The sequence below is a fragment of the Equus quagga genome, chromosome 3 (genome assembly GCF_021613505.1).
Source record: "Equus quagga isolate Etosha38 chromosome 3, UCLA_HA_Equagga_1.0, whole genome shotgun sequence".
Lineage (NCBI taxonomy): Eukaryota > Metazoa > Chordata > Mammalia > Perissodactyla > Equidae > Equus > Equus quagga.
In genome coordinates this window covers 44,985,144-45,008,781 of record NC_060269.1, presented here as the reverse complement: position 1 = coordinate 45,008,781, position 23,638 = coordinate 44,985,144, and the positions used below count along the sequence as shown (strand labels likewise).

The window sequence follows — 23,638 nt, the reverse complement described above, 5'->3', positions numbered from 1 at the left end:
CCTTTACACTTAAGATCCCTGAGTCATTTTTATTTATTTTATTTATTTATTTATTTTTTTAAAGATTTTATTTTTTCCTTTTTCTCCCCAAAACCCCCGGGTACATAGTTGTGTATTCTTCGTTGTGGGTTCTTCTAGTTGTGGCACGTGGGACGCCGCCTCAGCGTGGTCTGATGAGCAGTGCCATGTCCGCGCCCAGGATTCGAACCAACGAAACACTGGGCCGCCTGCAGCGGAGCGCGCGAACTTAACCACTCGGCCACGGGGCCAGCCCCCTGAGTCATTTTTAAACAAAATTCTCAAATTGAGGCTGCATGTCTAATAGAATTTGCAATTAGAAAACTATAATTAACTTAAAAAAAGGTATATGTTGGATCCAAGTTTTAAAAACATGGTGTCTTATTATGAACTCACAGAAAAGGAGACTCAATCGCTCTGATTACTTACGGCATTCAGATGCTCCTGCCTCAGAGGAATATGGTGAAGTCATTCTGTAGTTAGTGGTAAAATATTTGTCAAATTGCAAAGACCATCCATTGTTGTCTCCTAAAATAAAAATCAGAGAACAGAAAAGATCAAGAAAACAGAGATATTCTGGAGTGTTGAGGAAAGTAGATCCTCTCTTTAAAATAAATGCATGATTCTCAAACTTAGTGAGAGAAATATCATCTGGGAGCTTGTTACAAATCTGTATTTCGGGGCCCCCCCACTTAGAGATCCTGATTTCACAGTCTGAGATGGGTTTCCTAGTCTCCATCTTTGACGGGCACTATAGTCATTCTTCAGCAAGTAGTGTTTGGACCACACTTTAAGAAACAGGACTTTAGATGCACTGAAACACAGCACACTGTTCTTAGCATATTAATTATGATTCTCTCAATCTTCTTCAAATATTTAAGCTGATATTGGAGATTATTAACATAGCTAAATGGTAGTGATAGTTAAATTAAAAAGAGAAGAAAATAACATGACCAGCACGATCTCATTCCTTTTTTTTTTTCCAAAGGCATTATGGTGTCACCGGTGTTGTTAAGAATGATTATCCTCTGCGTGCTTACATATTTTCTCATATACATTTTCTAGTTTTGATATTAAACTCCTGTATCATTTTAAAAAAGCAAAAATAGTAAAAGCCTTCATTTGGGGGAGAAAAAGAAAATAATTTTTCCTCACAAAATTCTTCACCTTTTAGTTATTTTTAAACATAAGAGTCAATGAAGCCAGTCATATGATAGAATGGGGATTTAAGAGCAGCTTCTCTGGACGTCATTGCAGATGGTACAAGCCTTCATCCTACTGGGCAGGGGGGTGTTGAGTGTGATCCTTTCCAGAGTTTCTAAATTTTTTTCAGAATGCCGCCAGGACTCTTTAAGGATGCATAAACATATAGACAGATGATAGAATTATAAAAGTTTATTCTATTTCCATAAGTTAGTATTAAATCTAGCATTGATTTTATAAATTATTTTTGCCATGAATGCATACAGTCAAGTGTCCCTTAACGATGGAGATAACGTTCTGTGAAATGTATCTTTAGGTGATTTCGTCGTCGTGTGAACATCATAGAGTGTACTTACGCAAACCTAAATGATATAGCCTACTATACACATAGGCTTTATGGTACTCATCTTATGAGACCACCATCATATATGTGGTCTGTCATCGACCAAAACATCGTTATGCAGCACATGACTGCAATTCAAATCTGAAACTAGAGTTCAGGTATTACAATTTTGTTCAGTTGCATGGATTTGGTGAAATTGACTTTACCACAGGCATGGTTTCAACTCCTATCAGAGGACTTCCAAATTATATGTCCAGCCACACTTTATCTACTGTGTAACAGGCAGTCAGTTAATACAGGCACCTGAAACTTAATGTTCCCAAAAAGGAACTTATCTTTCCCTGTATAAACTTGCTACTCTTTCTAAATCCTCTGGATTGGTGAATAGTCTCCACAATCTATAAAAATGCCCAGAACAGAAAGGTTAAGTTTGTTGGGTTATGCTCATACTTGATTAAATATAACTTATATGATTTCCCCCTTCTGCAGGTTATTTTCTTATTTTTCCACAACTCATTAACTCCTCCATGAAGATTGTATTTGGGAAAGGAAAAGTATTCTAACATAAATGCTGTATATACTTGTAATATTAGACTTCTTTTTAGAAGTCCTAGTAAAAGTGAAAAATTGGAAAGACAGATTATTTAAACATTATATTTATAGCATTCTCCTTCTTTTAGCATGACTCATTAGTTTTAAAATTTCTTTATTACAGAAGATTTCAAAATAAGCAAAGGGAGCAAAGTAGTATAATGATATCTCAATTCAGAGGGCGACAACTGAAGGACTTTAAGTTTACCAGCTGTGGACTTCAGCATGAGACTCCTGCTGGGCACCACTAACTAGGTGGACAAGGGACAATGCCCTAGAAACAGCGAATATGAGCAAATATCCATTGAACATCCAGGAACCAGTCCAAGGTGCCTGCCCAGCCCCTGACATCATGAGGATGACATTTTAGGCAGACAAACAGGAGGAAGGGAAGGAAATTTAAAAGACTGAGTTTGTGTAGCCTAATAGACACTATAACCTATTGAGAACATGGTGGATTTTGCGTCTGTCCGCTCCTTCTCCATTCAATCTTCAGTTTACAGTGCTTTCTTGTTCTTTAGAAGTTGCTAAGTTAAACCTATGTTTTCCAGACCCCAAGCAGCTAAGGTTCTTCTTATAGATAAGTTTCTATCAACTGGACGCACTCTTGTGAGATTGGAAGTTTGTAGACACCAGTCTTGTGGGTATCTAGTGGAAGTGGGGCAGTTCCAATAGCCAGCCTCAGGGTTCCAGCTTCATGGGTAAAGAGATGATTAGCAGTAATAGTGGTGGCAGCAGCAGATGCTTCTTGATCTTGGGCTTACAACTATGGCGGTGTGTTTCCCACCCCTGACTCCTGCTTCTGTAGCCTTTACCAAGATTCTACAAAGACATTCTTCGGTGTATGAAATCTCTTTTTACTTAAGCACTTCCCCCGGCCCCAAACAAAGCCCCAAAAAACTAGAGTGGTTTCTGTTTCTACTTTCCAGAGGAGTTTGCAGATAATAGACTCTCAAGAATAGAAACATTGTATTGGTTATCCGAACTGGTTGGTTCTGAAGATAATGGCAATCCTGTTACCGTGAGAAAATGAGATTCAAAGTTTATGGCTCACAGCGACAAAAAAGTTACTTAAATTACCACTTTTGGCTTCCTGGGATGATGTGCCTCTTAGAAAGCTAGTCTCTGGCAAGGTGGTTACTATGATAAATCATTAGAATGAAAATGAGAAATTTCAGGGGTTGTGGAATGAGTACACTATGGAGATGCCCTGGAGAGATTAAAGAAAGAAAATGACAAACTTAGAGTCTGACGTTATCAGCTCAAAAAAGTTCAGAGAACCAGGAAGCTTCCAAAACTCTCTAAGATAATCTTTTATCTCTTATGACCTCAGGACTGACGTAGCCTCAAATCAGATAAAATCTGATGCAATGGGTTGCTGAGATTGCAATATAAGCAGAATTCACGTTTTGACGTATATTTTAAGTGAAGATTAGGACACTAATTTGGATAGAGAGGGATCCTGTGAATTTCAATGGGGCATTTGAGTGTGTTTAGCTGAATTTGATCACCCTAAATCCCCATCCCACTGAACCCCTCTTGGCAGCAGAAACAGCTGTCTTTCCCTGCCTGATGAGGTTAGTTGTAGTTGTTGGAGACATGTCAGTTACTTTCCTTGGGGTAAATAACTTGTTAACTCTCTCCGGGCCCTTTCATGATCATGCTTCTTTGCCTCCCAACCTATTATAACTGGAGTCAGATTCCAGCATGCCCCAGAAGACAAGTACCAGTTGGATTTAGAAAGAGAACATTGACATACCCAAAGATTTTGTTATTTTATATAAGCAGAAACCTAAGGAATTTGTGTGGGAAGAGTTTCTAAGAGTAGTAGACCAGGAGGGACTATCACTTTAGCTTGGGCAAAGCTAATTAATACAGGTTTCTGGATTCAGTGTGCTAGCTAAAGGAGTAGTTTGTTAGACTGTTGACTGAAATCTGGACTCTGTTGCCCTAGGCTCAATGAAGTTGAGAGGCAAATGCATGTGGATGTTGAGTCACCAAAGGGATAGATTATGAGGGACATCGCCATTGTATTGTACGCATGCAACAGATCATGAGTGGGTACTGTTGACTGACTCGCTCAACCTCTATTCAACTCCCACTTCATTGGTGTGCTCCTGTAGAGCAGAGACTGAAAAGTGTACAACATTTCACATCTCCTTTAGAGCTAGGATTTCGAGTGCACTCACATGTATTTTGATTGGTAGAAGAGTTGGAGGTCATTTTCCCGCTGCTATGTCTAAAACAGAGACATGGTGTGAAGATGCAATTGTGGCAGTGGCAGGGCATTTCCGATATTACCAGCTTTATGGATGCTATGTTGGTTCTGGGGGTGGCAGGGCTGACGGTGGTGGCAGCAACTGTCTTAGTATCTGGATTGTAGCTATGGTGGTGTGCACCATACCTACAGGGTGGTTCATGTAGATTCAATGGCACCAATAGGGGCTTTGCTGACTCTCACTTTTCCAGCCCTTCTGAGAATTGTATAAGTATCTACTTTCTGTTTAACATACCTAGAGTGAGTTCTGTTTCTTGCATTAAATCCTGATAGATACAGAGACTAACTGAATTACTGGATTAAAATATGGCTTACATATGATTGGACATTTAGTTAATTTGGGGAGCTCAAGTGGGATCTCATGAGTGAGAACAGAGCAGTGCATTTTTCCTGAACTCGTCAGCTTCAGTGTAATTGAGTTTTGCGGTCTCGCTACAGGAAAGTTGGTGACACTTCTCAGCATTTTCCTTCATTTCCATATGGGAATAGGGATAGGTCAGGAGCCATATGAAATGTTCTGTTCTACTGGTTGTTTGTTTCCTTGGTTGACAGGCTTTGAAATTTATGGTGTTGGATTGTCCCACTTTCCTGATTTGGCTGAGTTTGTTGACTTTTTGACATGTTTTTACTTTTAAAAACTTGGTTCATATCTTTAGATATAAGAGAGAAGAATTCTATGCCAGATTTTAATTCCCCCATTTTAACAGAGAAATTGAATATTAGCACTTAGTGCTGAGACAACTGATATTTAGCAGGCACGACCTACACTGTACTAGGTGCTTTATTTTATCCTCATAATAACTCTGGGTCATTATTGTCATCTCCACTTACAGAAGGAAAAACTGATTCTGAGAAGTTCAAGTGATTTGACTAAGAAAGAGAATATTAAAAATAACTAAAGAATTAAAATGATAAAATTATTTTAATATTTTCTTTTCTAGGCCAAAGAAATGATTTAATCAGTTTATAGTCTACCTATAGAATTCTAACTTTTGTGTGCATTGGCTTTAAATATTTAGCTATTACTATTTGTTACTTTTTTAAATGGAGGGCATAATAGTTTATAACATTGTGAAATGTCAGTTGTACATTATTATTTGTCTGTCACCATATCTATGTGCCCCTTTGCCCCTTATGTCCCCCTCCCATTCCGCTTCTCCTCTGGTAACCACTAATCTGTTCTCTTTTTCCACATGTTTCTTTATCTTTCACACGTGAGTGAAATCATACTCTGTTTGTCTTTCTCTGTCTGGCTTATTTCACTTAATGTAATACTCTCAAGGTTCATCCATGTTGTGCAAAAGGGACAATTTTGTCTTTTTTTATGGCCGAGTAGTATTCCATTGTGTATATATATACACACCACACCTTCTTTATCCATTCATCAGTCGATGGTACTTGGGTTGCTTCCACATCTGGCTATTGTGAATAATGCTACAATCAACACAGGGCTGCATAAGTCTCTTTGAATTGTTGATTTCAAGTTCTTTGGATAAATATCCAGTAGTGGGATAGCTGGGTCACATGGTATTTCTATTTTTAATTTTTTGAGAAACCTCCATACTGTTTTCCATAGTGGCCGCACCAACCTGCATTCCCACCAGCAGTGTGTGAGGGTTTCCTTTTCTCCACATCCTCTCCAACATTTGTTGTTTTTTGTCTTGGTAATTATAGCCATTCTAACAGGAGTAAGGTGATGTCTCATTGTAGTTTTGATTTGCATTTCCCTAATGATTAAGTGATGTTGAACATCTTTTCATTGGCCATCTGTATATCTTCTTTGGAAAAATGTCTGTTCACATCCTCTGCCCATTTTTTGATCAGGTTGATTTTCGTTGTTGTTGTTGAGTTGTGTGAGTTCTTTATAGATTTTGGAGATTAACCTCTTGTTGGATATATGATTTGCAAATATTTTCTCCAAGTTGATGGGTTGCCTTTTTGTTTTGTTCCTCATTTCCTTTGCCTTGCAGAAGCTCTTTAGTCTGATGAAATCCCATTTGCTTATTTTTTCTTCTCTTTCCCTTGCCTGAGTAGACATGGTATTTGAAAAGATCCCTCTGAGACTGCTGTCAAAGAGTGTACTGCCTATATTTTCTTCTAGGAGTTTTATGGGTTCACGTCTTACCATCAAGTCTTTAATCCATTTGAGTTAATTTTTGTGTATGGCAAAAGATAATGGTCTACTTTCATTCTTTTGCATGTAGCTGTCCAGTTTTCCCAACACCATTTATTGAAGAGACTTTCCTTTTTCCATTGTATATTCTTAGCTTCTTTGTTGAAGATTAGCTGTCTGTATATGTGTTGTTTTATTTCTGGGCTTTTGATTTTGTTCCATTGATCTGTGTGTCTGTTTTTGTACTGGTACCGTGCTATTTTGATTACTATAGCTTGGTAGTGTATTTTGAAGTCAGGGATTGTGATGCCCCCAGCTTTGTTCTTTTTTCTCAGGATTACTTTAGCTTTTGGGGGTCTTCTGTTGCCCCATATGAATTTAGGATTCTTCGCTCTATTTCCAAGAAGAATGTCATTGGGATTCTGATTGGGATTGTATTGAATTTGTAGATTGCTTTAGTTAGTATGGACATTTTAAATATGTTTATTCTTCCAATCCAAGTGCATAGAATATCTTTCCATTTCTTTACGTCATCGTCGATTTCTTTCAGTAATGTCCTTTGGTTTTCATTGTATAGGTCTTTCACCTTGGTTAAATTTATTCCTACATATTTGATTCTTTTTGTTGCAATTATAAATGAGATTGTATTCTTGAGTTGTCTTTCTGTTAGTTCATTATTGGACTATAGAAATGCAACTGATTTTTGTAAGTTGATTTTCTACCCTGCAACTTTGCTGTAGTTGTTAATTATTTCTAATAGTTTTCTGATGGATTCTTTAGGGTTTTATATATATAAAATCATGTCATCCGAAGCTAACAAGAATTTCACTTCTTCCTTGCCAATTTGGATCCCTTTTATTTCTTTTTCTTGCCTAATTGCTCTGGCCCAAACCTCCATACTATATTGAATAAGAGTGGCAAGAGTGGGCACTCTTGTCTTGTTCCTGTTCTCAGAGGGATGGCCTTCGGTTTTTCCCCATTGAGTATGATGTTGGCAGTGGATTTGTCATATATGGCCTTTAATATGGTGAGGTACTTTCCTTCTATATCCATTTTATTCAGGGTTTTTATCATGAATGAATGTTGGATCTCCTCAAATGCTTTCTCTGTGTCTATTGAGATGATCATGTGGTTTTCATTCCTCATTTTGTTAATGTGATGGATCACATTGATTGATTTGCAGATGTTGAACCATCCCTGTGGCCCTGGTATAAATCCTGCTTGATCATGCTGTATGATCCTTTTAATGTGTTGCTGTATTCAGTTTGCCAATATTTTGCAGCCATCTTCATCAGCGATATTGGCCTGTAATTTTCCTTCTTTGTGTTGTCCTTGTCTGACTTTGGGATCAGGGTGATGTCGGCCTCATAAAACGTGTTAGGAAGTGTTCCATCTTCTTCAATTTTTTGGAATAGTTTGAGAAGAATAGGTACTAAATTTTCTTTAAATGTTTGGTAGAATTCTCCAGGGAAGCCATCTGGTCTTGGATGTATATTTTTGGGAGGTTTTTGATTACTGTTTCAATCTCTTTACTTGTGATCAGTCTATTCAGGTTCTCTATTTCTTATTGGTTCAGTTTTGGGAGGTTGTATGAGTCTCAATTTATCCATTCCTTCTAGATTGTCTATTTGTTGGCATATGGTTTTTCATAGTATTTTCTTATAATCCTTTGTATTTCTGTGGTATCTGTTGTAATTTCTCCTCTTTCCTTTATAATTTTATTTATTTGAGCCTTCTCTCTTTTTTTCTTAGTGAGTCTGGCTTAGGGTTTGTCAATTTTGTTTGTCTTCTCAAAGAACCAGCTCTTCATTTCATTGGTTGTTTCTACTGTTTTTTGGCTTCAATTTCATTTGTTTCTGCTCTAATTTTTGCTAGTTCCCTCCTCTGCTGACTTGGGCTTTGTTTGTTTTTCTTTTTCTAATTCTGTTAGGTGTTGTTTAAGATTGCTTATTTCAGATTTTTCTTGTTTGTTAAGGTGGGCCTGTATTTCTATGAATTTCCGTCTTAGGACTGCTTTTGCTGCATCCCATATAAGTTGGTATGGTATATTTTCATTTTCATTTGTGTCCAGATATTCTTGGATTTCTCCTTTAATTTCTTCAATGATCCATTGTTTGTTCAGTAGCATGTTGTTTAGTCTCCACATATTTGCCACTTTTCCAGCTTTTTTCTTGTAGTTGATTTCTTGTTTCATAGCATTATGGTTGGAAAAGATGACAGAGATGATTTCAATCTTCTTAAGTTTATTGAGACTTGCCTTGTTTCCTAACATATAGGTTATCTTTGAGAATGTTCCATGTGCACTTGAGAAGAATGTGTATTTTCCTGATTTTGGATGGAGTATTCTACATATATATCTCTATTAAGTCCATCTGGTCTAGTTTTTCATTTAGTTCCACTATTTCCTTGTTGCCTTTCTGTCTGGATGATCTATCCATTGATGTAAGTGTGGTATTAAGGTCCCCTACTATTATTGTGTTCCTGTCAATATCTCCTTATAGGTCCATTAATCATTGCTTTATATATTTAGATGCTCCTGTTTTAAGCACATATGTATTTATAAGTTTTATGTCCTCTTGGTGGAGTGTCCCTTTTATCATTATATACCAACCCTGTTTGTCTCTCATTGCCTTTTTTATCTTGAAGCCTACTTTATCTGATGTAAGTATAGCAACATCTGCTTTCTTTTGCTCACCATTAGCTTGGAGTATTGTCTTCTACCCCTTCACTCTAAGCCTGTGTTTGTCTTTAGAGCTGAGACATGTTTTCTGGATTCAGCATATTGTTGGCTCCTGTTTTTTAATCCCTCCAGCCACTCTGTGTCTTTTTATTGGAGATTTCAATCCATTTACATTTAGAGTGATTATTGATATACAGGGACTTAAGGCTGCCATTTCATCACTTGTTTTCCGATTGTTCTGTATTTCCCTTGTTTCTCGTTCCATGTATCTTGGACTGCCAATTCAGTTTGGTGGCTCTCTATGATGGTTTTCTCAGTTTTCTCTTTATTTATCATTTGTGTCTCTGTTCTGACTTTTTGTTTAGTGGTTACCATGAAGTTTATATAAAATATCTCATAGATGAGATAGTCCATTTTCTGATAGCCTCTCATTTCCTTAGTCTAAGCAGATTCCACCCCTTTTCTTTTTGCCATCTAAGTTATGGTTATCACAGCTTGTTCCATTTTGTGGCTAAAATGAAGTGATTATATTTATTCTTGATGTTTTCCTTCCCTTTATGTTTAACGTTGCAATTAAGTATTTGATAACTGTTCTGACAGAGAGTTGCAATTTTCGGATATTATCTGCCTATTTATCTCCTTGCTCAGGGCTTTGTAAACCCTTTCTTTTTCTTAGATTTGAGGGATGTCTTGATCATTTTTTGTAAAGGGCTAAAGGGGGAATCTTGTGGTGATGTTCTCCCTCAGCTTTCAATTATCTGGGAAAGTTTTTATTTCTCCATCATATTTGAAGAATATTTTTGCTGGATAGAGTATTCTTGGCTGATGGTTTTTGGTCTTTCAGAGTTTTCAATATATCATTCCACTCTCTCCTAGCCTGTAAGGTTTCTGCTGAGAAATCCACTGAAGGCCTGATAGGGGTTCCTTCGTAGGTTATTTTCTTCTGCCTTGCTGCCCTTAATATTTTTTCTTTGTCATTGACTTTTGCCAGTTTTATTAATATGTGCCTTTCAGAAGGTCTTTTTACATTGATGTAATTAGGAGTTCTATTAGCTTCTTTTACTTGTAATTCCAGCTCCTTCATCAGGTTTGGGAAGTCCTCAGCTATTATTTGTTTGAACAAGCTGTTTACTCTTTTCTCCCTCTCTTCTCCCTCTGGAATACCTGAAATCCTTGTCACATTTCCTAATTGAATTGGATACTTCTCAGACAATTTCTTTATTTCTTTTTAGTCTTAGTTCTCTCTCCTCCTTGATCTGAAACATTCCTATATTTCTAGTCTCTAAATTGCTAATTCTGTCCTCTATAATATCAGCTCTGTTATTTAAGGACTTCAGATTTTTCTTTGTCTCATTCATTGTGTTTTTCATCTCCAGCATTTCTGATTGGATTTTCTTTATAGTTTCAATCTCTTTTGTGAAGACTTCCCTCTATTCATTAATTTTATTCCTGATTTCATTGAACTGTCTTTCTGAGTTCTTTTGTAACTTGTTGAGTTTTTTTATGATAGCTATTTTGAATTCTCTGTCATTTATATTGTAAATTTCTGTGCCTTCAGGGTTCATTTCTGGTGTTTGTCTTTTCCCTTCTGGCCTTGAGTATTAATATATCTCTTCATACTATTTGATGGGGTGAATTTGTGCCTTCTGGTGGCAGATTCCACCTACTGCCACCTAGTGCCATGGGGGGGGGGGGGGGGCATGCAGGAGCTGTGTATTCTGAGCCAGCTGCAATGCCTGTCAGCTGTGCCTGTCTGAGTCTAGGCTACTCCTTGGGATCACAGCAACCCTGTGGGTGTTCCCTCAAATGGAAAAGCGATCACACAGGGGCTCAGGGCTGTCACTGCCTGCTCCCACAATCCCACTGAGACACACTCCCCACCTTCAGGGCTGCAGTGGTACTGTGGGCATTTGTGGCAGCTGGGAACTCATTTGCCTGGGTGGGAAGATCCATTGCTGTCTCTTCCCACATCGCACTAGCCATTGTTCTTGATGGGAGGGGCCTCCCCACTGGGTTTGAGCCTGGGCCACTCCCTGGGGACTGCAGCAGCACTGTGGGCTCTCCCATCAGATGGGAAAGGGATCATGCTGAAGCTCAGGGCTCCTGTCACCTGTTCCCACAGTCACCATCAGGGCTGCAGTGGTCATATGGGTGCTCCAGCTGGGAGAGCAGTCAAATGCACGCAGAGGGATGCCAAGGGGGCTGGAGATTCTCACCTATCTCTGCCACCTCCCTGGGGGTAGTCCATCCACCTTCAGCTGTGTAACTGCATTGGTCTCTCAGGCATCCTGTTGTGCTGTGTGGGTATCTCTGTTGATCAATGAGTGTCCATTTAATGGTAGTTTGAAGCAGGAGAGATAAGGGAACAGCTCATTCTGCCATGTTGCAGATGTCACTTAGATCACTGGCTTATTACAAAAGGCTATAAGGCAAGAATAGCCAGATTGAAGAGACGCATAGGGCAAGGTATGTGGGAAGTGTTCAGAGCTTCCTTGCCCCCTGCAGGTGCCACTCGTCCCAAATTTCCACTTGCTCACCAACCTGGAAGCTCTGTTACTTATTTTCTGTTTTCTGTTTCATATCTGTTACTGAGACTCTTACATCAGAATTGTGTGAGTTATACAAAAATTCATTTAAAGAAGAACCAGAAGTAGTTGTTAACTGGAATTTATGTTCACTATTGTTGTTATTCACTAAATCAATGAAAGTATTAAATATCATTAAGATACTACTAAAAATATTAATTTTAAGAAACAAAATCATTTTCATATTAATGTTACAAATTTTTATATGTTTATAAGTGTTATAGATAAAACATATAAGATAAGTCATTTGACTCTGGATATGATGGGATATTGACTATTTTTATGAACAAATTTTTTGTGTATCTACAGAGCCAGGGTGGGCTTGCAAGTGTCTGAAGGATTTAACATTCCAGGCTGCAGAGTCTTGTTGCACTTTGTGGGAGGAGGAGTTGCACACTTCATGTTCATGCTCATGTTCCTGCCACATCCACCTAGACCTCAGAAAACAGCAATGGAAATTAGGTGAGGTGACAACATTCCAGAACACAGGGTTATTTCTGTGGGTAGTGTTTCACTGCCGCTATGAAATTTATGAGATAAGGAGGTTGAGCAACTGCCAGAAGATGTTGATTTTCTTTTCACTCTGGTTCTTTAGCAGGCTCTATATTTAACTGAGCTTTTACAGATGAACTGTTTCAATTTGCTGCACTTTTACCATTAATAGCACAGTGCTTATAATCATGGGCTTTGTGCCTTTTCCTAATAATTCTTTGTCCCTCACCATTGCTCTCTTGCCCTTCTTCTATTTTAAGGGATTCACTATATATGGCCTGAGTTGTAATCTTTTAGTCCAAGAAATTCAAATGATGTAGTTATTTATGCTGCTTCTCGTCTCTGTCTCTTTCTGAATCCTATTCCTTTTGTCTCCTTTCTACTTCGTTGTGTCTCACCACACACACATATGCACACACACACACATGAAAGACGGAAAGGTGGAGAAAGAGAGGTGATGTTGGGAAGGAAGTGGGGAATTTTACGATGCAGAAAGAAACAGGACAAATCTGTTTATATTTCTCCAAGTCAGAGCATATATTTTGTGGAGGAGATCTCTTTTTAAATAGCAGCATCTTCAAACAAACAAGCGTTTCAGTAATTAGTTTTTACCTTCCTTTCTGCCTTCCCAAAGCATTTTCTTCTTCTCACTCATTACTTCCTTCTACCAGAAGGCAGGAACATAGAATACAGAAAATGTAGCCAAAAATCACAAAGTTGGAAAGTTAACCTTTTTAAAGAAAACAGCTTTTGGTATACGTGTTTCTATATTTTAAATCCTGTAGCCTTCATATTTTATGTATGGGGCAGTGAGAACGGTTTTTCATACTTCAGTAATGAGCCCATTGAAGTTTGATTCTCTGATTTTTCTTGAGTCACCAGAGGGTAAAGAGCTCTGTACTAAGGGAGTATTGTGTAAGGGGATATGTTTTCCATTACGTATTCGCAGTACTGTCAAAACAGCATTGATTAAAAAAAAATTAATAAAAAAGATATTTTTTAGTTAAAAAATGATGTAACAATACTGTGAATAAAAATTAATGACATAGATCAAGAAAAACCTGGTCTTGCATGTTGCATGAGCTCAGTAAATATTTAAGAGTTGAATGAATGAATGAGGCTCTGTCCTCAAAGATACTTCAGAGAAAACCCAGTCTCTCTCATGCTACAACAAAATTTGGAAACTGGAGCACTTATCAAATGCTCAGGTTTCCAGGTCCCTCTAGGGGAGATTTGGATCTATTTTGATTTATATATGGGGTCTGGGGATCTACATTTTCCATAAGTGCCCTAGGTGAGTCTTAGGACAAGTTTTGGAAGAACTGCATTGTGAGATTTGCCCCAATCAGCTGGAGACCCTCTCACAGTGCAGTGGAGGACAGCTAGAGTTAGTAACAGAAAAATCCTGTCAATCAGAAGAAGCTATATTTCTTTTCTTTAGCAAAGTTGCTGATTGTTAACAATCAGGTAGTCCAAAACACTCAAATAAGATGAATGCAAGTGGTCCCTAATTTAAGGGCACTTTGCTTAGATCTTTCTTATTACACTTATTATAATCCGTTTCATACTATGCTTGTTTGTACATGTATTTTATCTTGTTACGAGAGTATGGTAGGAAATAATCTTCTTAGCCTATGTATTTCTTTGTTTTTCTTTTTTTTGAGGAAGATTAGCCCTGAACTAACATCCACCGCCAATCTTCCCTTTTTGCTGAGGAAGATTGGCCCTGAACTAACATCCGTGCCCATTTTCCTCTATTTTATATGTGGGACACCTGCCACAGCATGGCTTGATGAGTGGTGTGCATGTTTGCACCTGGGATCCAAACTGGCAAACTCTGGGTTGCCGAAGCAGAGTGTGTGAACTTAACCGCTTTGTTGCCAGGTCTGCCCCTTAGCCTACATATTTTTTACATCTTTCAGCGACTACTAAGGTGCTTTTAATATAGTTAAGACATGGCTCTTACTAGCTCTGATAAAGTGTATAAAGCACATAAAATACTAAAACATTACTTCATTTGCAAGAAGCATTAATTATAATTTAGTTTAATGGAAAAGTAGATTAGACACACCAATTTGAATTCTAGACAATGCGTCTCCATCTCCCATCCTCTCAGATTCCCCTGGCATTGTCATGGTGGTAACGGTGGTGGTGGGGTTTAAGAGACGAGGTCTGAAACGGAATGGAAAGGTCTAAGTTTCCTGAATGAGCTAATTTGTCATGGTGTTATATTAGGCTTTCCTCAACTAGTTTCCCAGGATTCTCCTTGAGAAGAGTTCTGTGGTCAAATATGTTTGGGAAAATCTGCATCCCATATCCCCACTTGGAATTCATAATACATGCTGGTATGATGAAAGGAGAACTCAGGCATTAAAGAAATATCTATAATTTTGTTTAACCTTTTTTATAAGGTACTACACATTTTGGAAAGTGTTTGCTTTTACATTTGCACAAGAAAGAATATGCAGAGATCTGTGGTTTTCAAAGGGTAGAACCAGGACCAGCAGCATCAGCATCATTTGAGAACTTCAAAGGAAAGCAAATTCTTGGGCCTCACTCCACAGGCACTGAATCAGAAACTCTGTAGTCAGGGTCCAGCAATCTGTTTTAACACGCCCTCTAGCTGATCTGATGTGTGCCAGTGCTTGAAAACCACTGCTCCAGGCTAATTAATATCTTTCCAGGTGTTCTCAACTGGGTAATAAAATTGTCTGCATTGGGAAGTGAATCATTTCAACACCTTAATAGGGTGATATTCACCTGTGGTGTTTGTTAAAAATACAGATTTCTGGCCTCCACTCCTACCTACTGGATCAGCATTTCTGGAGATGGGGCTCAGGATCAGCACCTTTCAACAGCCCCGGGGGACTCTGCTGTAGCTGGGTCCTCAGAGCACACTTGTCAAACATACCGACAGATTTTTGGGAACCACTCTCAAGTTCCCTGGATGTTTGGATTTTGAATAACCAAAAGTTTAGGGACTTGTGCTTCTGTCAGAGAGGAGGCCAGAACAAAGGAGAGTGTGGTGATCTTGTGTATTAAATGGTCTCCTCTTTTATTAAAATGAAGACATAAATCCTATTGGTGACAGAGTATACATAGTATTGATTAATGAATGAATAAGTGGTTAATTTATAAAGATCAGATTTATGCAAAGTGGAGCATTCCTGATTGTCACGTATTTACTCAACTCTCAGCACCCATTCTTCCCAACCAGTGGAGCATCTTTTTCTCATAAAGTAAAGATCCCCAGAGTAGAGATGCCCTAGGTCATTGGAATAAACCTTGGGATGCAGCCTGGCCAGGCAGAGCAATTCATCAAACTAGTGGTGTGGAATCTCTTTGAATTTGAATGACAATAGCAATTTGTTAGACAGAATGCATACATCTCTTTTTGGACTCGTAGTACCTTTGGAGGCAACTCTTTGAAGAAATGAAGGGGTGTGACCTTATCCAGGGCCTATTTTAAAGGACATTAAGGCCACTAAAAAAAATCACCTTTTGTGTCCTATCTAGTAGGAAGAGTTCTGAGATGAAAGTCTTTGTGGAGTTAACCCAAACATCCTTTAAGCATTGTTGGATGAACATAGATAAACATATTTGAGGTTAAAATGAAGTTTGAGATTATAGAAGTCAAGGGTTCAGCTACTTAGGCATTTCCGATGCTACTTTGAGAATAATAAATAGAAAACCAGTCATTTTTGAACATTCAATGCATGGTTGTATCAATACAAATATTTGTGACTCATGTCATTTCTCAGACTGTGTTTTTAACCTTAAAAAAGACAAATCAGAGCCAGCTCCAGTGGCCTAGTGGTTAACTTCAGTACTCTCCGCTTTGGCCGCCCCAGTTCGGTTCCTGGGCATGAACCTACACTGCTCTGTTAGTGGCCATGCTGTGCTGGTGAGCCACGTACTAAAACGCAGAGGAAGATTGGCATGGATGTTAGCTCAGGACGAATCTTCCTCAGTAAAAAGAATAAAAATAAAAAGTAAAAAAAGGCAAACCACTAACTTTAACGGAATATTCTAAAATGAGAATAGCTAAGTTCTGCATTGAACTGCTTGGCATTGCCATCATTCTGACAGCTGTATAAAAAGCTGTACTTAGGAAATGAAGGAATATTTAGGTTTCCAGAATTTTCAATGCAGGCCCAATTAAAAATTAAAAGAGTTCTTGAATAGACTTCAAACATTCTTATAATTCTATTTAAAAATATATATCATCACCATCACACTTACGAATAAATACTGTTTATCTAATTCTCATAGATGAGTAAACGCCAAGCCAGGGACAGGAAAATATTCCGGGGATTAACTCAGTTATTCTTCTCTTGACTTCTTTGCACTCTCTGCCCTTTTTTCTACAGTAGGCAGCTAGAATTTTCCACTTTCATTGCCTTGGGGAAGGAATGACGCAGAAGTGCGCAGATAACAAAGGAGTCAAATTCTTAGTATTTGATTTTCAAAAGCCTAGCTTTGAGCATTGGAAATTGATTTGGAAAAACAAGAAGGAAGAGCCAGGCTTTGCTGTTTCTAGGCTGGACAAGAGACTTGGACCAGAGAGGGAGAGTGGAAGGGCCTTCTTTCCCGCCCTCCTCCCTGGGCTGAATCCGGGGGAAACCAGAAACTTTACCTTCAGTACATCTGCAAAGACCCTATTCTCAAATAAGGTCGCATTCTGAGGTTCTGGGTGGGCGTGAGTTTTTGGCAGATACTAACCTACTACGCCACTCAAAACGTATTTGAAGAGCTTTCCATTTCCCCTATACATTATAGAAATATTAATATGGAAACGGGGTGACTAGTGTCTTCACCCTTTTCCTGCAGATCAGGCTGCTAACCGAGCAGGTAAGGGGTCTTCCGAGTCTGCAGAGAAGAGGCCTCATTACTCAGGTCTTCACGGTAGGGTAATTAAACCTGCCTCCAACAGGGAGACGGGGTTGGGTTAGTGCAACCGCGAGGGGGAGCCCTCTTGGTACAGCCTTTTGTTTATAATATGAAACAAGGAATCCTAGCAAATTCTAATCTGAAAATGCAAGTTCCTTTTAAATAAAAATCTACATGTAGTAAGTAAATTCCATAGCATCTGAGAATTTGATGCTACTTTAGTGTTTCACTTTTACTACTGAGTTAGCGCTCAGTTTAAAATGGACATAAATATTCCTGAATGAGGAATCACCTTTCCGTAATCAGGTTTCCTTGATATATACGCAGGCGTATTCCCCCCAGTGTCTGAGAGTTTTAGCTGCAAAAGTGAAAGGTCGTTTCTTTTTTGGTTTGTCATCGTCACACTAAACACTTCTCTAATGACTCTTTAAGACTTATTTTGGCCTCTGTTGTGATTGTACCTGTGACGGTTCTGAGTAGAGATGCAAAGTGGGTTAGCGATACATGGTAAAAACCTATGGAAATTATATGGGAATTATACCAAGTGGCATAACTCAGGGAAAACAATTTGTACATTTGCATATTGAAGTTTATCAGTAAGGATCAAAGCTATTATAAAAATGGTGCAATCAGTTTTGACATGTTTGTCTATAGTTGTATAGAAATTCTGTATTGTCCAAATATTTTAGGAAGAAAGGGATTCCTGTGAATTCAACTGAAAACTTTAAACCTTTTACTTTTGCTTGCATTGTGTTCATGAAAAATGTTCAGTGATATGATGTCTTATGCTTTTTGGACTGAGATATTTTATATTTCTACATTTAGTAAGCTGTTCTGTTACAGAGAAATTATGGGTTTTCTAAGAAAACTGGGAACTTAATAGCCAAATAAGAGTATTTGAAATGTGTTTATTTAAAATAAGTGTTTAAAATGCCTGTGATAATATAAAAAGTAACAGTATTTATAAATATAATTAGTTCATATCTTCGTTCAATACTTGAGGAATGAGTTTAATTTATTGAATGGTGTTTCATTTTCTTTGTGATGGCCCTAGATCTTATTACCACTAGTTCGATTTGACTTATTTCTCCACTTGAATAATTGTTATTGGGGTCAATGTTTAAATAGCTTAATAGAATAAGGGAGAGGATTGTGGACCTATTTTTTAGGATGTATCTTAAAAGGACCAATTAAAGAAAAAGTCCCCCCGCTTCCATTAGAAAAAGATTTTTTATTTGATAATGTACTATTAAGTTGTAAATGGTCACTCTACAAGTGACTTTTAGCTGTGGGTTTTTTTTTTGTTTGTATGTTAAGTCGTATTTTATGTGATCGCAAATATATTTAATGCTGCTTATTCCAATATGCATGAGATTTATACATTCTGAAAAGAACCAACTTTTTGACTTAATTTAATTAGCATTAAACAGAATTTAAATATGGATGTCTTAAAAATGAACAGCCTGGGGAGCATAAATTATCCAGATACCATAAGATGAAGGTAAAAGAACAGCTGGTGAAAGAAATTAATGTAATGAGAAACTAGAAGAAAGAACTACATCTCATAATTTTTATCACCTGGATCCTAAAGATTGGGGTGAAATTCTGCCCTCCTTCCTGGGAAGTTCCAACCTACTCATGCAGGATGCCAATTGGCCATTTTTGAGGTTTTTAGTAAAGTTCAATTTTTTTGTATTTCTAGATGCCTGCAACTAGTTGAGTGTCAGTTTTTCTTATAGAAACTAAAAAATTTGATAACAGTGGTAATAATGGAGTTTGTTAGCGAGTTAGAATGCTTGCATACCATACAGAAAACTTGATTCTACTTTATTTCTACTGTTGCTACTATTTTGCATGTATTCCTTATTTTCTGCTCACCTGGCTTGGTTTGGTGGTTCTCCAAATCTAGTGTTCATCAGAATGACATGAAGAGCTTATAGAAACATTGCCAAGCCACTGGCAGAGTTTCTGATTCCATAGGGCTGGCATGTGGCCTGAGAACCTACATTTCTACCAACTTCATGGATGATGCTGATGAGTTTGGTCCAGAATTACATTTGGAGGTCCACTGGTTGAGGTGAATTTCAAGAGTTATGTGATTCTGGTATAAGAAGATGAGGAAGAGTTTAATACAGTATTTGTTATATAGACATCTTCATAAGAGTGGATTACGATTTTCCTATATTTCCAAGACTAGACTTTTGGGTTTTCAAATGTTGACAATGGTGGATAAAGGAAGTTTTAAAATAGCATACTCTTTTTTTGTTTAATAACAATATTTTAATATTAATTGCTTTTCAAATGTCAACTGCTTTTTTAATAGTTAGTGATAGTTGATTAAACAAAATGCTATTCATTTTCATATGCCAATGTTTAAAGTATTTCTATGCACATATAGCTAGAACTTGAGTTATTCCATCCATGACCTGAATATTTCATTTTCATAAAAGTTAGTGGTACACACCATTCCCTGCTCATGTGGGAGAGCCCTAAGATGACAGATTAGCAGGACTGTGGGAACAGATTGCTTCTACCACCTTGACTCGACTTGCTTCCTATTTCCCTTCATCCACACAAACCAGGACTTCCCTGGTTTGGAGTCCAATCAAATGCAAACAATTCCTGGGATAGAATTAAAAAGATGTGAACTCCAGATGTGAACTGCCAAGTAGAGTAGTCAAAAATCTGATCTGCACAGAGTTCTTAAGTGACTATTATATGACAAGCATTTTTATATACGTAATTCACTTAATCCTCATAATAAATTTATTATTGCAATTTCACAAATAAGGAAAATGGGACTTTGCCGAAAGAACTGACTTGCCCAAATAACAACAGATAGAAAGAGGCACTTCTGGGATTGGAGCCTGAACCTTCCGACTCCTGGTTGAGGAATCTTCCTACAACTCTGTTTCTATTTTAAAAGAAATCAAAGAAGGTAAGGAAAAGTTCTTACTCTTGTTGTGATTATTTTGGTAAACTATTGACAATATAATGATTTTATATTAATAAATTTGGAGTCTTAATTGTGAGAAATCGATTCCAACTCAGGATTAAATAGTTTTTTAGGAAATTTCTGTTTTAGCCAATGACAGTGATTAGTAAGCTTTCTGCCTTTTAAAAACTACAAACCCTTTTGCAGAGCTGATAAATTATGGACACTTCTCTCATTAAAAATGCACAGGTACACAAATACAGAACATTTCATAGTTTTCAGAGGATTCACAGACCCCCTGAAGATTTTCTTGAGTCACAAAGGGTTCACTGACCGTAAGATAAAAACCTCCATTCTGGGATCCTCAGCTCAAGGGTAGAGTATTGGTGGCAGGAATCTTTTTACAAATACATAGAAACTAAAAGCAACTGCTTGGAGTTTTTCTTTGGAGGTAAAGATGTTAAAATCTTTATAACAACCAGCTTATAAACTTAATAAAGTGAGCCAAATAATAATTAGAATCTAATTTATGATTCTTGTTGTAGATTTGGTTTGAAAGAGAAAAGAAGGGAAGAGAAGACAAGCATGAAATAGAGAAGTTGAGAGAGTAAAGGAAGTGGTAGGGGACAGTTAGAGAGGCAGAATGGAAGTGGGGAGACATGAAAACGATGAAGTAGAAAGAGAGAGAATGGTTCACAGACCCACAGAGAGTGGAAAAACCACTGGGAGGAAGAGAAAGTGAAAGAGGTGGAAAAAGAAGAAGCCATTATAGATAGATACATTTCTAAGCTGATGTTTGTTCCGATTATGTATGGTTTTCACAAGAGTTAAGCCCATACTTGTCACCAGAATTCAATTCTAAGTATAAAGCAACAGGCCTTAATGTTTTTCCTAGTGTTACATTCTCTCTATTAAAATTTACCAGGATTGAGAGTAATGAATATAATTAAGGGCCAAATATACCAATCTACATAATTTGTCTCTTGCCAAAATAAACTATCGTTACATTTTCAGGAGTTGTGGGAAAGCTTACCCACCCCCTGACTAACAATCCCAGAATCAATAGGATACACACACGTACCTACATACACATATAACTACCAAATCAAGAGTGTAGAAAAATATCATTCCTTCAATTATCAGCTGCTGTTTCAATAAGATAAGTAAATAGACAAATCACAGTTGTTCCTAGAAATATTTAGATTGTTTACAGATAGGACTCCCTAAAATCATGCAGTGACCCTCTCTCCAAGCCCCTTGCGGTGTGACTTTGCAGCTCCTCTCAGCAGGAGGAGGGGTCTGTTTCATCTCTTGAAACAGGGCTGGTCTGGTGACTTCCTTTGGCAAAGATGTGGTGGAAGTGCCAGTGTGCCATTTCTGTGCCCACACTTCAAGAGGCCTTGCACACTTCCACTTTGCTCTTGGGTGCCCTGTCTCTACCATGAGAACAAGCCTGGCTTAGCCTGCTGGAGAACCAGAGCTGAGTCATGCTGGTTGTTTCAGCCAAGGTCCCAGGCATGATGACAAAGCTGATCCACAGATGACTGCGGATGCATGAGAAAGTCCAACTCAGCCCAGAAGAACTGTGCAGCTGATCTCAGCTGAGCCCAGCCTGAGCTGCTGATCCAGAGAATCTGAGTTAAACAAATGGTTACTTCTTAAGCCACTAAGTTTGAACATAGCTACAGCTGACTGATACCCCAGCTAACATTTATTGAGTGCGAATTCTATGTCAGGTCCTCTGCTAAGCATCTTAGATAACTTCTCACTGAATCTTCTTAACAGCCCACGGACACAGATGCGCTTATTATTCACATTTCACAGAAAAGAAAACATCTCTTTTAACCTCTTCATAGCTAGAATTTATGCCAGGTGTCCCAAACCTGATCTTTAAACTCCAATGGCATATTGCCTCTGTCTGAATTTTCTGGTTGGTGAATCCCAAGAAACTTGTATAAATTTAAGGATTATTACTACGAATTATTACTTGGTCTCTTTGACTTTAGCATGAAGGCACAAGTTTGCAAAACTTTTTCACTGAGAGACTACTTTTGGTGGTGAATTTGCTGCTCCTACCAGATTCCTTTTCCTGCTTCCTGCCACCGTGTCAGTTGGCGGAGAGCTCTCATGTCACTCTCCCTGTCTAAAATTGCTGGCAGCTTGAGGGGGAAGTGGTTGGCAATGGCAGAACACTTTTATCTTGGTTAAAAACACTTGTGTAGTCTTCAGTTATTTTAACAAGATGGTATGTATTCTTTTAAAGAAGAAAACACATATGTATAGGCATCCAAATCGAAGGTAATTGTGGCTTAAGCTCACCAGTTTAGACAACGTGCTTAATGTTTAGTTACCCCCACCACCTAGAGACGATGTTCCAAACTGAGAAGGTTAGTATCTTCAAGAGGATGCCTTATAAGGTCTGTAATACTTGGGAGAGTGATAACAGCAAGGTGTCTCCAGTGTATCAGTTGTTTATGCAACACTTAGAGTGGTTGCACATGTCTTTGTCCTCCAAAAAGAGTACCTTGTTTCCCCGTGAGTGAAGAATCTCATTGTTTTACATTGTTAACCAAAGCTATTTTTTTCCAATGAGTCAGACGCAGCCAATTCAAGTTCTTTTATAAATCTGTGTTTTTGAGGCTTTGGAAATTTGAACAATATCCTAACTGAAAGTCAAGTTTCCCCAGGTATTCTAATTGGCCAGAAGCCCTTCATAAAGTCATAAATATGGTTGTCAGTTATATAATAGGTAAGCTGGACTTTGGTTTTTTCTTTTCTAGGTCTCGTTTTCCCGTCATAACTATAGTAAGCAAAAGATAAGAAAGTAATAGCAGCTAACACTTAAATAGTACCTGCTGTATGCTTGTACTCTTCTAACCCATTACATTTAATTTCCCCCAATTCTCTTAGTGGAGGTACAATTTTCAAACCCTTCTGCAACATGAGGAAACTGAGGCAAAGAGAGTTAAGAAACACTTTTAAGTTTACATAATTGGTTACTGTTGCACCAGGGTTCGAACCAGGCAGTCTGGTTTCGGAGCCCATATTCTCAATTTCTATACCATTCTGCTCTAAGTCATTAACTGGGTAGATTTGTGGGTTAAAAAATTTACTATGTGCACAATCACTATTTTCCTGAAATATTGGCTGTGATGTAAATACATAGAAAAGAATGGGTATTTTAAGTTATTGAAACAAATGTAAGATTTCCTTCAGCGGCATGTAGTTTGTATTTGAACTTAGTTTTCTCTTCTCCTATTTCTCTTTCGGTTATGATCGTTCTCAGCGACTTCACCTTCAGTCCTTCCGTCCCTGCTTCTTGCTGTGACTACAGGCATTCACTCACCACAGTTGTACTCATCGGCCTGGTTCCCACAGTCGTCCACACCGTTACAATGAAGAAACTGGGGCAAGCACTTGGTCATGTTCCCACAGGGGAAATAGCCGAGGGAGCACTTGACGTGCTGCCCACTCCCATGAGCAACTGTGATGAAGAAAGACGGGAGAGAG

General features: G+C 38.1%; 1 protein-coding gene across 1 annotated transcript in view; it reads right to left on the bottom strand.

The window, feature by feature from the left end:
* The window catches only part of RXFP1 (relaxin family peptide receptor 1), a 113,969-nt gene that overhangs the window by 52,038 nt on the left and 38,293 nt on the right, over window positions 1-23,638 (bottom strand). The window contains exons 2-3 of the mRNA XM_046657022.1: window positions 23,475-23,612; window positions 448-546 (exon numbers count right to left, since the gene is read on the bottom strand). Coding sequence (XP_046512978.1) covers window positions 448-546; window positions 23,475-23,612 — 237 coding nt within the window. The remainder of the gene's footprint in view (window positions 1-447; window positions 547-23,474; window positions 23,613-23,638) is intronic.